The sequence below is a fragment of the Sarcophilus harrisii genome, chromosome 4 (assembly GCF_902635505.1).
Source record: "Sarcophilus harrisii chromosome 4, mSarHar1.11, whole genome shotgun sequence".
NCBI classification, from domain to species: domain Eukaryota; kingdom Metazoa; phylum Chordata; class Mammalia; order Dasyuromorphia; family Dasyuridae; genus Sarcophilus; species Sarcophilus harrisii.
Window position 1 is genome coordinate 254,131,912 of NC_045429.1, and position 14,464 is coordinate 254,146,375.

The 14,464-nt window shown below is 33.1% G+C and overlaps 1 protein-coding gene across 2 annotated transcripts in view; it reads right to left on the reverse strand.

The window, feature by feature from the left end:
* HCRTR2 (hypocretin receptor 2) overlaps positions 1 to 14,464 on the reverse strand; it is a 164,179-nt gene that overhangs the window by 24,647 nt on the left and 125,068 nt on the right. For both annotated transcript variants that reach the window (XM_031964706.1, XM_031964707.1), the window contains exon 4: positions 3,807 to 3,922. In XM_031964706.1, the coding sequence (XP_031820566.1) occupies positions 3,807 to 3,922 (116 nt within the window). The remainder of the gene's footprint in view (positions 1 to 3,806; positions 3,923 to 14,464) is intronic.

The window sequence follows — 14,464 nt, forward strand, 5'->3', positions numbered from 1 at the left end:
GGATGTAGAGCCTAGAGTTCATGCTTTTGGTAATTGGTTGATGGCATCTTGTTGAGTTAAACAGACTTGAATTGAGAATATATAGACCCCAAAAGAAGAGATTTAATGAATAGATGATAGCTGTCTTCAGCAGAGGAATATATATGGGAGGAGTGTGATGTGGAAGAGGGAAATGATTAGTTTTTCTTGATCCCACCCAGACTATAGAAAAAGGAATAATGGATTGTAAATATGAACATTACTCATGTCATCAGAGATAACTTCCAAATAATTAACTCTATCCAAAGGGATGGACTGTCTTAGGAAATGGTGTGTTCCCCTTCAATAAAAGACTTTAAACAAAGGCTGAAGGCAATATATTAGGTATATGGTACAGGGAATTTTTATTAAGAATTAAGTGAATGAGCTGGCCTTGACAATTACTTTCAACTCCTACAATTATGTGACTTGATTAATAATTTAGCCCTGAAAAATCAATGTGCTGAAGTTTAAAGAGAGTGAACTTTGATATCAGTGGAGCTATGTCTGAATGTTGGCTGGGTTTTTTGGAGTTTTTTTGAGAATCAGTTTACTTATTTTCAAATTGAAAGTTGCTTTAGTTGAAATGCACAATTTCAGAACTTTTTTTCCATAGCAATTTCCTGAAATTCTGCATGTCCCTTCAAAATCATTTCAATTCAATATATATTGTTATATTAATGTTAAGTATATTATTATCCTATATTATTTATTATTAACTTATATGATAGATATAATATTATTATAAAATCCAATTAGGATAAAAGGTAGGATGATATATTCTCCCCAAACCTTTTTTTCCCCCTGGGGAAAAAATTCTTTTTATTTTGTCATCAAATATATTTGGGGCTCTTACTGATACATATCAATCCATCACTTATTTATGATTTAATTCATTTTTTAATTAAAGCTTTTTATTTTCAAAACATGCATAGATAATTTTCAACATTCACTCTTGCAAAACATGAATTCCAAAATTTCTTTCCCTCTCTTCCTCCCATTCCCTCCCTTAAAATGGCAAGTAATCCTATGTATGTTGAACATGTGTAATTCTTTTATACATATTTCCACAATTATCATGCTAAACAAGAAAGATAAGATCAAAAAGGGGAAAAATGAGAAAGAGAACAAAATGCAAGCAAATAACTACAAACAAATGAAAATACTATGTTGTGATCTACACTTAGAACCTACAGTCTCTCTCAGTGTCCAGATGACTCTCTTCATCCTAAGACCATTGGGAGTGACCTGAATCACTTTGCACCTTGCTGTTGAAAAAAGCCACACCCATCAGAATTGATCTTTCTGTTGCTGTGTACAATGTTCTCTTAGTTCTACTCACTTCCCTTAGCATCAGTTTATGTTAATCTCTCCAGGCCTCTCTAAAATCATCCTACTGATCTTATAGAATAACAATATTCTATAACACTCATGTACCAAAACTTATTCAGCCATTCTCCACTCTGTTTCCAGTTCCTAGCCACTACAAAAAAGACTGCTACAAATATTTTTTGTGCATGTGAGTCCATTTCCCTTTTTTATGATCTCTTTGGGATACAGGCCCAGTAGAGACTCTGCTGCATCAGAGGTTATGCATAGTTTGATAGCCCTTTGAGCATAATTCTAAATTGCTCTCCAGAATGGTTGAATTAGTTCCAACAATATATTAGTGTCCCACTTTTCCCACATCCTCCCCAAAATGCATCATTTTCTTTTCCTATGATCTTAGTCAATTTGAGAGTGGTATCTAGGAGTTGTCTTAATCTGTATTTCTCTGATCAATAGTGATTTAGAACATTTTTCATATGACTATAAATGGTTTTAATTTCTTCATCTGAAAATTTTCTATTTAGAACCTTTGACCATTTATATGATTTAATTCATGAACCTTAATTAGTAGCTGAATATTCTCCTTCTCTTGACTTTAGGCTAAAATATAAATTTCTCTGGCTTATAAAACCCTATTGAATCCAGTCTACTTTTCAGAATAATTATACATTGTTCCTCAGACTATTGTATTGTTGCAGCCCTACTCTCTGCTGTAGCCCAAACACGCCAGTTTACTTGTCTCTTCTCTCTTAGATGACTTCCTATTTCAGTAATGGGCTTTTTCCTTATCTAGTCCCACAGAATTGCTAGATTCCTGCAAAGACCAGTTGCAATGTTTTTTTATTCAGAACTTTGATCCTGATCCCCTGCCCTCATGAAAACTATTGTGCACTTAATTTTCTATGCATATGCTATTTTCCTCTAAATAAGATAAGAATCTTGAGTACAGGAATATTTTTTTTTTATTTTCTCATTGCCTGACATATATTAGGCACTAAATAAATGCTTAGGGAATTGAACTAAATTAGTCCTCTAATTAAATTAGTCCTCTAAGGTAGGTGCTACTAATATCTACTTTTTTATAGATATGAAAACTACAATCCAGAGATATTTTGCATCTTTTCTGAGGTCACACAGCTAGTAGGCATCTAAAGCAGGATTCAACATCAGGTCTTTATGACTTCAGATTTATCTTATCTGTCACCTTTAATGAAGGCATTCCTCCAATATTCTATCATGCTACAAGGATGACCATGGAGTCTCAAATGGTTTACTCATGCTACACAAGCTCTACAATTCTTACCATTGTGTAAAGGTATCTTGGACAAAACTGGAAATAAGTTCAGTGGCCCAGGAATGTTGGTTTTGGATTCAGGAAGCTATACTGCTTCTTATATTTATTAGGTTTGTAACTATAGGCAAGCCACATAATTTTTTTTTCAGATCCATATTTTCTCATCCTTAAAATGGAGAAAATAATAGCATCAATCTCATTGGTTTATGAAGACCAAATGAGATAGCTTATGTATAACACTTTGCAAAATTTAAAGGACTATGGTAAATATTGTTTTTATTATTGCTATTATTATTAAGCATATGTAAAACATTTTACAAAGCCTTAAGATACTATTTAAGTGCTCTTGTCATTATTATTGTGGTTGTTATTTCAACCTAAAAATCAATTCAGTAAATTCAGAGGCTCTCAAAAAGATGGGGCACAATACAATATATATTTTTCCTGAACATAGTAATTTATGATGTAATTTAATCATAATCTATGATTATATAGATCTAGAAATGGAAATAACCTCAGAGGTCATCTAGTTTAAATCCCTCATTTACAGATAAGGAAACTGAAGCCCAGGAAGTTATATAATTGGCTCACTAATATAAAAGTAGTGTCAAATGTAGGAGCTAAATCCAGATATTCTGACTCAAAACTCAATGTTTTTTCCAATGTATCATCTTGCTCCCAATTATCTTAGATATAGTATCTTACAACAGGTTGACTATGATCCACAGGATTGAAAGAAGTGCCACACTTAATTATATAAGACACAGTTTAAACATATTTCATTTAAACTTTAATTCATATGCTTATTTATACTTCAGTGCATCAAAAGAGCTGTAATTTCTCCAATATGAGTGCTTTCTCCAACATGCAAACTACATCTCCAACTATTCCTTGACCTGTTTTGGCCAATGTTGCTCTCATAAGTGAAGTCAAGTCGCCAAGAAAATACAATTATGTCTCGAGCTTTGAACCCACTATGACAGTACACAGACTAGATTTCTTAAATATAAATACTAATAAAGCAATCAATAAAATTTAGTTCAATTAGTATTAGCTAATATGTCAACTTTTTATTAAAGCTTGTCATTATCTGCCTTGCATTGTTGAAATTTGAATTTATGTATATTCTTAACAGATCAAATATAAATCAACTGAAATTGCTTACCTGGCGGCACCATAGTTTTCGGAATATTTGTAAATAGGCCAACACCATGAGACATAAAGGTGCCATATATGTCACCAGGAAAAAACATGTGTGGTACATCTTGGGATAAATTTCACCTGAAATTTAAAACACACACACACACACATATATATATATATATAGATAGATAGATAGATAGATAGATAGATATAGATATACATATATATATATTAAAAGTTGAAATTTACCATATTTTAAAATAGTGCTAATTTTTATGTCTTAGAAATGCATACATAGTATCTTTGGGTTCTTCACTGGAAATATTATGTTGCCAGAATGGGAGAAAAATCAGCCTACTCATAAACACATGCATACATGCATGCACACACATATACATATTTAAGGGTTTTTGTTTCTAAATACATATATTCCCATGTGGTCCTTGATATAGTCCTATAAGTAAGTGCTTCTATCAACTCCTTTTGTACGGGAGAATTAAGGTTTAGAGATTAAATGACTCCCCTAGGGTCACGCAGCTAGTAAGTGTCTGAGGCAAGATTCAAAATCAGGTCTTTATGACTCCTGTTTTAGTGTTCTATCAACTCAGCTATCCATTACATAGAGCTTAAAACATTTTAAATTAGAATTATAGTTTTCTGCTAAACGTAGTTTTCCAATAACTTATCATGGCATAAAGATGACCTTGGTGACTGCTCGGCTTAATGTGGATAAGTATCACAGGCTTAAAATTGCCCCAAGACTTTTGGACATTAAGTATATGAATATTATAGATATTCCAAATATAAAAGTCAAATGTTATTTTTTTTTCAAATAAGAACTATCAGCAAGTCATGAATGCCATTAATGCTACTGCTTCTCTTCCCAGAGGCAATATCTAATGTAGCAAAGTGCTTTTGCCTTGATTACATACAGTTATTACAGGGCAGTATGGCTCAGCATTTTCATTTATGAAAGCCTTTGTTTAACCTTTGGGAGAAGTAGAAACTACATTGCAGTTCCTGAATTTTGCTAATGGTGCCTTCTAATATCACATATTAACCAAGTTCCTTTATTGTCTTGGTGTTTGATAAAATGTATTTAACCTTTATAAGCTATTTTTAAAAAAAATTGTTGTAGTTTATTATTATTTTTTTCAGTTATATCTGATTCTTCATGACCTCATTTGGGGGTTTTCTTGGCAAAGATACCAGAATGGTTTGCCATTTTCTTCTCCACATCAATTTAGAGATGAAGGAACTGAGGCAAATAAGGTTAAGTGATTCCCTGGGATCATGAAGCTAATAATTATCTGAGATTGGGCTTGAGCTCATGAAGCTGAGTCTTCCTGAGTCTTTTCTATCTACTGTACCACCCAGATGCACTATTTTATTAAAATATGTATGCTTATATCACATATTTTTCTATTAAATTTATCATTTATAAAAGATAATAAATGATAATTTGCATAATAGCTTTTACTTATATTTTCCTAAATTCATATTTTTAGGATTAAATACATCCTCCACAAATAAAATTTTCTATTAGCTATATTTGTTGCAACTGACAACATATTATAAAGCACACAAAAAAAATCATCAGATGGAAATTATAGCTTGACTCCAGAATATTTGGTCTTGAACTTATACACCAGTAGCTATAGGATCATAGAATGGTAAAATGGGTAGAAAGTTTGAATATGGAATCAGATAATCTGAGTTTTAATCCTTGAATCTACTATTTATTACTTGTATAACCTTAGATGAGATATTTCTCCAATTTGATACTCAATTTCCTCATCTATATGATGAGGAGCTTGAACAGACTGACCTCTGAAATTCCTTCCAGTCCTCTATCTCTGATTCTAAGTCACTTTATCTCTCAGGTCAGAGCCCATGTTTTCTTACTGATAAAATGAGGGTAGTGGGTTAGATAAATATATCTTAATTGCTTGAGTGTGTGGATGGTTTGTGTAATTCAGTGAGTAGTAAATCCTAATGTTAAATGATTCTCCCCAGATCCCTCCCTACCTTTACTTTCTGTCATATTTGGCCTTTTATGATATAGGCAATGGGGGAAATGTCTGTTGTTTGGCTACTATTAGGGAAAAAGGCTAGCACTACATTATTGATTTTTCATACTTTAATGGAAGAAATGCCAATACTTTTATGTTTAATTCATCTCCCTTCTTCTGTTTCCAACCTTCACTTTGCTGTTTTTGTTGTCATCATTTTGTTGTTGTTGTTATTAACCTAATATAGGATTTATTTATTTGGATTTTTTTGGTTGGTTGGTTTGTTTATTTCTGTATAATTATGATGGGGAAGAACAGCAAACATACTTCTTGGAGGGCTGAAAAAGTCATTAGAATACTTTTTTAAAAAATCATTATGTAGGTAGAATCTACCTAGTTTGTCATTTCTTGCTGGGATTCAGGTCTATTTTAAGTTTATTTAATAAAACTGTTCACTTTTGAAAAGAAGGAAAAAAAAAGTAGTAGGAGCCAGGCAGCTAAGATAGTGAGGGCAAAGGCTGGGAGCAAACAGCTTTCTCTTTGAAGTCCTACAGCCTGAGAACATTTGGTGGGCCAATTTCAAAAGAACTCTTACAGTGACCCTGGCACTCCCCAAGCACCTAAACAGCTTTCAACTTTTATATGTCTAGGGGAGGGTCATAGGCGAGTTTTCACATAAAAATAAAGCTTTGAAGCAGATATCTCTGAAGTCCTAGGGTCTACATCAGCCTTAAAAAGACTGAAAGGAAGGAGGTGGGTGTGATAAGGTTGTTATGGTCATAGCCACTAAAATGTTTATAAGAATTCAAAATTGTAGAATTGCAACACAATGCACTGACATTTCATTTGAGGGTTAAGATGATTATATAAAAAACGTTGTAATAATGGGAATTAGAAAATTGTCTGTTGGGTCCATTCATGTGAAAGTATCTTAAAAAGGATTTATTGTAATAGCAAGTGATTTTATATATATATATATATATATATATGGTGATTATCTATATATATATAGTGATTATATTTGTACATACACACATATTCTACATAATCATGTTTAAAAAGCTAGATAGGCAGTGAAGTGATCATCTGCTATTTAAAAATAACCTTAACTAGAAAACAGGGGAAAGAAATTAAATGTTAATATGCAAATAGATGAAGAATTTTTTTGACTTCTATGATCAATCAATTGGAACATGTAAATATGGACCCCATCCTAGCATTCCAATGGCAGCCACTAGTCAGTTTCACTTCCAATTGAACATACCTATTCTTTACCTTATCTCCCCCTCCCTCCCATGTTCTTCTATCCCAATTTCTCCTAGTACAATGACAGGTTTTCAATGATCGATTCCCCTTCTTCACAGTCATTGGGCCACCTCCACACACAATTATCTAAATCTAAATCCCCTCACCCACTGAAAGAGCAGTCCAGGTACTACTGAGAAATTGTCCTGCTCCTCATAATGCCCCTACTACTCCTGCTGGGAAGTGACTGGTAAGAATTCTGTCCCACACTGCACTTTTTTTGTTTGTTTTCAATACCATAAAATGAATTACATAAAATGAGGAATATAGATGGACTGTGTCTACCCTAGCTTCTGTCTGCCAACCCATCTATCTTTTAAAATTCCCTATTTATATTCAGAGAGCATTATCCCTCCAGAAACAGAGGTTTACAATCTGAGTCTTATCCTCTACTTATTCATTCTCTCTCACTCTCCAACTTCCATATATTTACCAAATCTAGTAATTTAATTTTCTACATTATCCTTCATATCTTCCCACTCATCCCTACTTCCTACACACACTTCTCTTCACACTATTTGGCCATTACCCTATGGCCGCTTTTTTTTTTTAACTTCTTACTTGCATTTTTGTAATGTTCTAATAGTTGATCTCCATTCCTCACTCAAACTCCATATATCTTCCAAAGCAAATTTACTGAAATGCATATGTGACCATATTGTTGGATAATGACTTTCCCTGCCTTTATTCTCTGCAGTACTCTGGCACTGTCATCTTAATTACCAATGTAAGCTAAGTATGTCTGAATATTGGGATCTACTCTACCATACTACAATTAGGACTTCTGGTCCTTTCCATGTGCCCTTCAGATGAATTTAAGTACTTACACTTGTAAAGCAGATGAACAATCAATATTGCAAATACATTGTGTTTATTATAAAATCGATATAAAATATACAATATGGTATACAATAAAATATCTATATGGTGATTCATGGCTTCAGTGACAGAAGCTATATTTTGGAAAGGATACATTGATTTGATTTAATTCAAATAAGAAACCTTGAGTAAATAAAATTTATAATGTTCAGTCAATATCATAATTCAATACTAAAAACATTAGTACTCTTATTTTCTTAAAACTTTGTTGCTATCTGAATATACATATTATAGACATAGGACATGCACAGTTTAGGAAGTCCATTGAAAGTTTATAGGTTTATGGGTTTATAGGAACTTAATTAAATTTTTAAAACTAATTTTATATCTTCAAATTTTTATCTAAACTCCTCTCAATAAACATCAAAATTGTATTCTCTTTTTAGTTATATTCTGAGGGTAGTATTTATAAGTTATTGAAGTGACTATAAGAAAGGAACTTTTGGAGACATTTTGGAACATTCATAAATTCTATTGCATAACTAAGATCCCATTTAATCTTGATTGCTTATTATAATAGAGGCAACTAGGTAAGACAGTGGATAGGGCAACAGACTTGGAATCAGGAAGACTCATTTTCCTGAGTTTAAATATGGCTTCAGACACTTAACAACTGTGTAACCATGGTAAGTCACTTAACCTTGTCTGCTTCAGTTTCTTATCTGTAAAATGAACTGGAAAAGGAAATGGCAAAGCATTTCAGTATCTTTGCTATGAAAACCTCAAATGTGGTCATAGAAAGTCGGACATGACTGAAACAATTGAACAGCAGCAACAAAAGATTTTTCCTTCCTCTCGATGTTAAGTACTCTGTATCTCTCTTGTGTTTAGTGTGATATAATTATTATACAGTTATCATGTTCATATCATACTGCTCCTACTAGATTGCAAATTCACTGAGATCAGAGATCATGTCCTATGTCAGAATGCTATAATATGTAATGAAAAGACCATTGCTCTTGAATTCATAAGTCTGTATTTGAGCTGATCCCTGATCTTTTTGATGCACAAGACTTTGGGCTTACCACTCTCTGAATCTACACGTCCTATACTTTTGTAAGCTCATACACAGCTCCCTAGCTAGATGGAACTTTAAAATCCAGCTGGGCAACTGAGATCCAGAAAAATGAAAAAGTATTGCCAAAGGTCACACAAATAGTGTCAGAGCAAGGATTTGAACTTGATTCTCAAGCTCCAGATCAAGTATTTTTTTGAATTTTGTCACAAGGCCAGCTATTAAGAGGCAATGATATTTATATTTATATGTGATTTTTTTCATAGCAATATTGTGAGAAATGAATCAGATAAAATCTAGGAAGTTCTCCTCTTGGAGATAAGATAGTAGAGTGAGCAATAAATTGCCATAACTCTCCCATGTTCACCTCTAAACCAACATAAAATCCCAGAAAAGCAGAATCATAAAAAAGATAGAATAAAACAATCTTTTAGTCCAAGAAACTTGGAAGATGAGTAGAAACGGTCTGTCTCACTCAAGTAAAAGAAGCATTCCTATAAACTAGCAGCAAATTCCACCTCAACAAACATGAAAGTCTCATGCCATCATGTGGTGGAACAGGCAAATACCAACACAAGGACTGCCTCCCCATCCTGTGCCTAAGGGAATGAGCAGACTCCAGCTCCAAGAACTCTCTTCAGCATAGCCCCCCTGGGCAGACAGGAAGCCGCCAGTCATAAGGAGGCCTAACCAAACAGGCAGCAGCCAGTGCAGGGACCCTGCTACATACATCAGTTTATCACTGAGCAAACAGAAGCCTTTAGAGGCTAGGCCACAACATGCTTCAGTATAGCCCTGGGAAAATATAGAAACACCAGGCTCAGCATGTGCCAGACACTAGCACCAGGACACTGAGTTAGTACCAGTTAAGCTGCCAGACATGTATGACCTCCAGTAATGTCAGCCAACCCTTCCACAAACCCCCTCAGTATAGCACCAGATATGTGAGACTCTTGTGGATCTCAGGGCAACACTGGTGCAGCATCAGGTAAATAGCCAGGGTCTTCAGAATCTGGCACAACAATTACAAGACAATGCCCTTTCTACCTAGATCAGAGTTCAAATTTGAAAGAAAGAAAAAAGTAAAAAAAAAAAAAATGAGCTAACAATAATAATAATAATAATAATAAGAAGAAGAAGAAGAAGAAGAAGAAGAAGAAGAAGAAGAAGAAAAAGAAGAAAAGAATCTCACCGCAGAAAGTTCTGATAATAGGGAAGGTAAAGACATAAACTAAGAAGAGGACAATAATGTCAAAACACCTATGGGCAAGATTCCAAGGAGAAATGGGAAGTGATCTGAAGCCTAGAAAGAACTTATAAAAGAATTCAAAAAGGAATTTAAAAATCATAGAAGAGAAGTAGAAAAAATTGCAAAAAGAATTGAAAGTGATGCAAGAAAATTATGAAAAAAAGTTGACATGTTGGGAAAAGAAAATATATTTATATATTTATAAAAAAGAAAATAAAATGTCATTAAATTTATTTTTGTTTGTAAAATGTTTGTAAAAGAGGATAAAATGCAAAGACACAAGAGATCCATTATAGTAGAGGGAAAGATGGAAGGTTGGGGATTGGGCATTGTGTGAATCTTCTTCATATCAGTATTGTTTCAAAAAGGGAATAATATAGAGAATCAGTTGAATATAGAAATCTGTCTTCTCTGACAGAAAAGTGAAAATGGTAGGAGATTAAGTAAGAGGAACATAGAGCTGACAGAATAGAGAACAGACCAGGGGAAGTGGTAAAAAAAAGAAAAAGAAAAAGAAAAAGATTGTTGAGGAAGGGAAAGATGAAAGTAGAGAGGAGAAATATGTAAAAAAAAATAGAATAGAGGCAAATACACAGGTAGTAATCATGACTGTGGATGTGAATGGGATGAACCCTCCCGTAAAAAGGAAGAAGAAAGCACAGTGGATCAAAAAACAGAATCCCACAAACCAGAAGGAGACACAAAATAAAGCTAAGGGACTAGAGCATAATCTATTATGCTTTAGCTGAAGAAAAAAAGGAGGGGTACCAATTCTGATATTAGACAAAACAAAAACAAAAACAGATGCAATTAAAAGAGAAAAGAAAGGAAACTATATCTTACTAAAAGATACCAGAGACAATAAAGCAATATCAGTACTAAACATAGCATGCACCAAATTGTATAGCATCTGAACTCATAAAAGAAAAGTTAAGTGAATTATAGTTTCATGACCAAAAAAAGAGATAGAAAGTATTATGAAATATAAAATAGATAATTTTGAATACATTAAATTAAACAGTTTTTGCAGACAAAAACAATGCAACCAAGATTAGAAGAAAAGCAGAAATATGGGAAACAATCTTTACAAAAAGTATCTCTGATAAAAGACTCATTTCTCATAAATTTATAAGAATATAAACCATCTCCCAACTAATAAATTGTCAAAGGATATGAATAAGCAGTTTTCAGATGAAAAAATAAATGCTATCTATAGGTATATGAGAAGGTGCCCTAAATCACTTTTAATTAGAGAAATGCATATTGAAACAACTCTCTGGTACCAGGGTTTGATAGCTCAGTTTGATAGCTACCACCTCTCAGAATGACTAAATATAGCAAAAAAAAAAAAAGATAACTATTGGAGATGATATGGGAAAACTGGGATACTAATGCATTCTTGGTGAAGTTGTTAACTGATCCAACCATTACAGAGAACAATTTTGAACTATGTTCAAAGGTCAACCAAAATGTGCATAACCTTTGATCCAGTAGCCCCACTACTAACTAAGTCTATAACCCAAAGAGATCATTAAAAAAGGGGAAAAAGATTTATATGTGCCAAAATATCTATAGAAGCCCCTTTTTGAGTGGTAAAATATTGGAAATTGGCAGGATGCCCATCCATTCAGGAATGGTTGAACAAGCTGTGGTACATGAATGTAGTGGAATATTATTGCATAATGAGAAATCATGAACAGAAGATTTCAGAAAAACATGGAATATGAATTTGATGCAAAGTGAAATGAACAGAACTAGGAAAGCATTGTACACAGCATCAGCAACACTGTGTGATGATCAGCCATGAATGATTCAGCTCTTCTCAGCAACATACTGATCTAAGACATACAAAGGATTGACTCATGAAGGAAAATGCTATTCACATGCAGAAAAATAACTGATGGATTCTTAATGAAGTGAAGCATAATTTATTCATTTTATTCTCTTTTTTGCATTTGTTCCTTTTAAATTTGTTTCTTCTTTCACAACTGTAATATAGAAATGTTTTTAAAAATAGCCTATATAACCTTTAAGTTTGATAATCACCTATTATTTTCAGAAGGAGAAGGGAAGGAGAAGAAAATTTGGAACTCAAAATCTCATAAAAATGAATGCTAAAAATTGTCTTGACACATAACTAGGAAAATAAAATACTATTAATAAAAGATAAATCTATAAAGCTCTTAGTACAATATCTGGCACAAGGTGGGTGCCAGAGGAAGGTGTTTTCTTCTTCTGTCTTCCAGTCTCCATGAAGACAGGAACAATATCTTATTTAAATTGCTTCCCTAGCAACTTGCAGTACTCTGTGTTCATTAATTCCTAAATGTTTGTGTGTTGGGTAGAATCTAATACTCATAAATACTTAGGATAATATATGATATGTGGTAGTCTTTTATCAAGTGCTTTTTGAATGAACAAATCTTGAATTATGTAAGAAAGTGTATTCATCCCCATAGGATTTGGAAATGACATGTAACTATACAACAATTTGCTACTGTTCTAATTTATAATCAATCCACAGATATTAATGGATCTCTTATTATCTGCAAGGCACTTTATCGATAGCATAAAGAAATATCTGATAATTAGTAGAATCCTTCAATAAAATGAGTAACAGTGTCCTGTGAAACATTCTCAATAAACAATTGGATTTAATATTTGAAAAGTCCATTTTATAACCGATATTAAATTTGATTTTGTAAAAGCATTATTTAGCTTTATACTATTTTAATTCTTGCTTTTAAAAAAAATTCTTGCTTTTTCAGCTATAGTAATTATGGGCTATTATATAATCACTTTCAAACCATTTTCCTAAATTACTTCAGCAGCCAGAGTGTGCATTTGTATGCATCTCACAATAATTGCTTTCCATAATATCCATGGTTGGGCTAAATAATCAAACTCTCAAATTGGAAATTAGTTCATACATTTGCATCTACTGGTCAAAGATAATTAGAAAACAATGTTATTGCAGACAATCTAAATACTGTACAGTTACAGGTATTGACTAATTCCATAGCTTTGTGATGTATGTTGGGTATTAAAACTCCTTACATTTTCTGGTGGAGTCTGAATCATTTGAAGTTTATAAATAAAACAAAACAAAACAAAAAAACAGAAAAAGAAAACAAAAAAAAACTTACAAAAAAGGAAATTTAATGAACAACATATTTCAGAAAATACAACTGATATTTGTAAAATAACAGGTGTCCCTTTTATCTGCTTGCTAAACATTTTGATTAAGCAAGACAAAACCCTAGAGTCAGGCTAGCAAAGTAGACAGAACTTTTTTGGAATTGGGAAGATCTATATTATACCTGAAATACTATCTCTACATGACCATAAGCAACTCATTTAATCTATTAGAGCTCTTGCAAACCGTCTTAGATTATTGAGAAATTATCTCCCTGTCTGGGTAGATGAAGCTCCTTACCTGAAGCTCCCTACACTAATTAAATCATAGGATAATTCCTTATCCCCCCAAACTCTCAGGTGTTATGAAAAATAAGGCTCTGTGTTTGAATAAGATTGCAAACTTCTAGAGTGGGTTAATTGAAGCCTTCTGTTTCTATTGCACAAGAATAAAATATTTATTCTACCTCTCCATGCTAAACAATGTCTCAGTTCTTCCCTTTCATTTCCTAATAAACTAGAGAATTCTACAAATTCTCTATCTCTACCCATTACCTGTCACCCCTTCATTCTTGTTTTTCCTTAGTGAAATCATTCCAAGACTCTACCTTTGTGGAATCCCAGCACTGAAAAGAATCTTAGAATGTAGAGGGCCAGAACTCTGGAGAAGTATAGTTGAAACAAGGATACTTACAACAAGGTGTTAACTCAGTGTGATTGATGAGATGATGATTCTCTAGTTTACATATACATAGCACTTAGTATGGTGATGTAATGATTCTCTAGTTCACATATACTCAGTATGCTGTGATGATGTAATTGTAATGGGGTATTTAAGGGCTAAGAGAATGGAAACACAGTCAGTCAAAGTGAACAGACTGTGAAAGAGATAATAAAGACTTTAGACTCTATTCCTGACCATTCTCATGGTGACTATCCTGGCTGAGACCAAGGCCTATTAGGAGGACCTCCAGAAAGCTAACCCAAACAGTGTATTAGAAGGTGTGGTCCTCTTTTTCTTTGTAGGTTTACGCCAAGATTACAAATCTTCTTTTAAAGATGAGAACAGTTACATGGAATCAGAG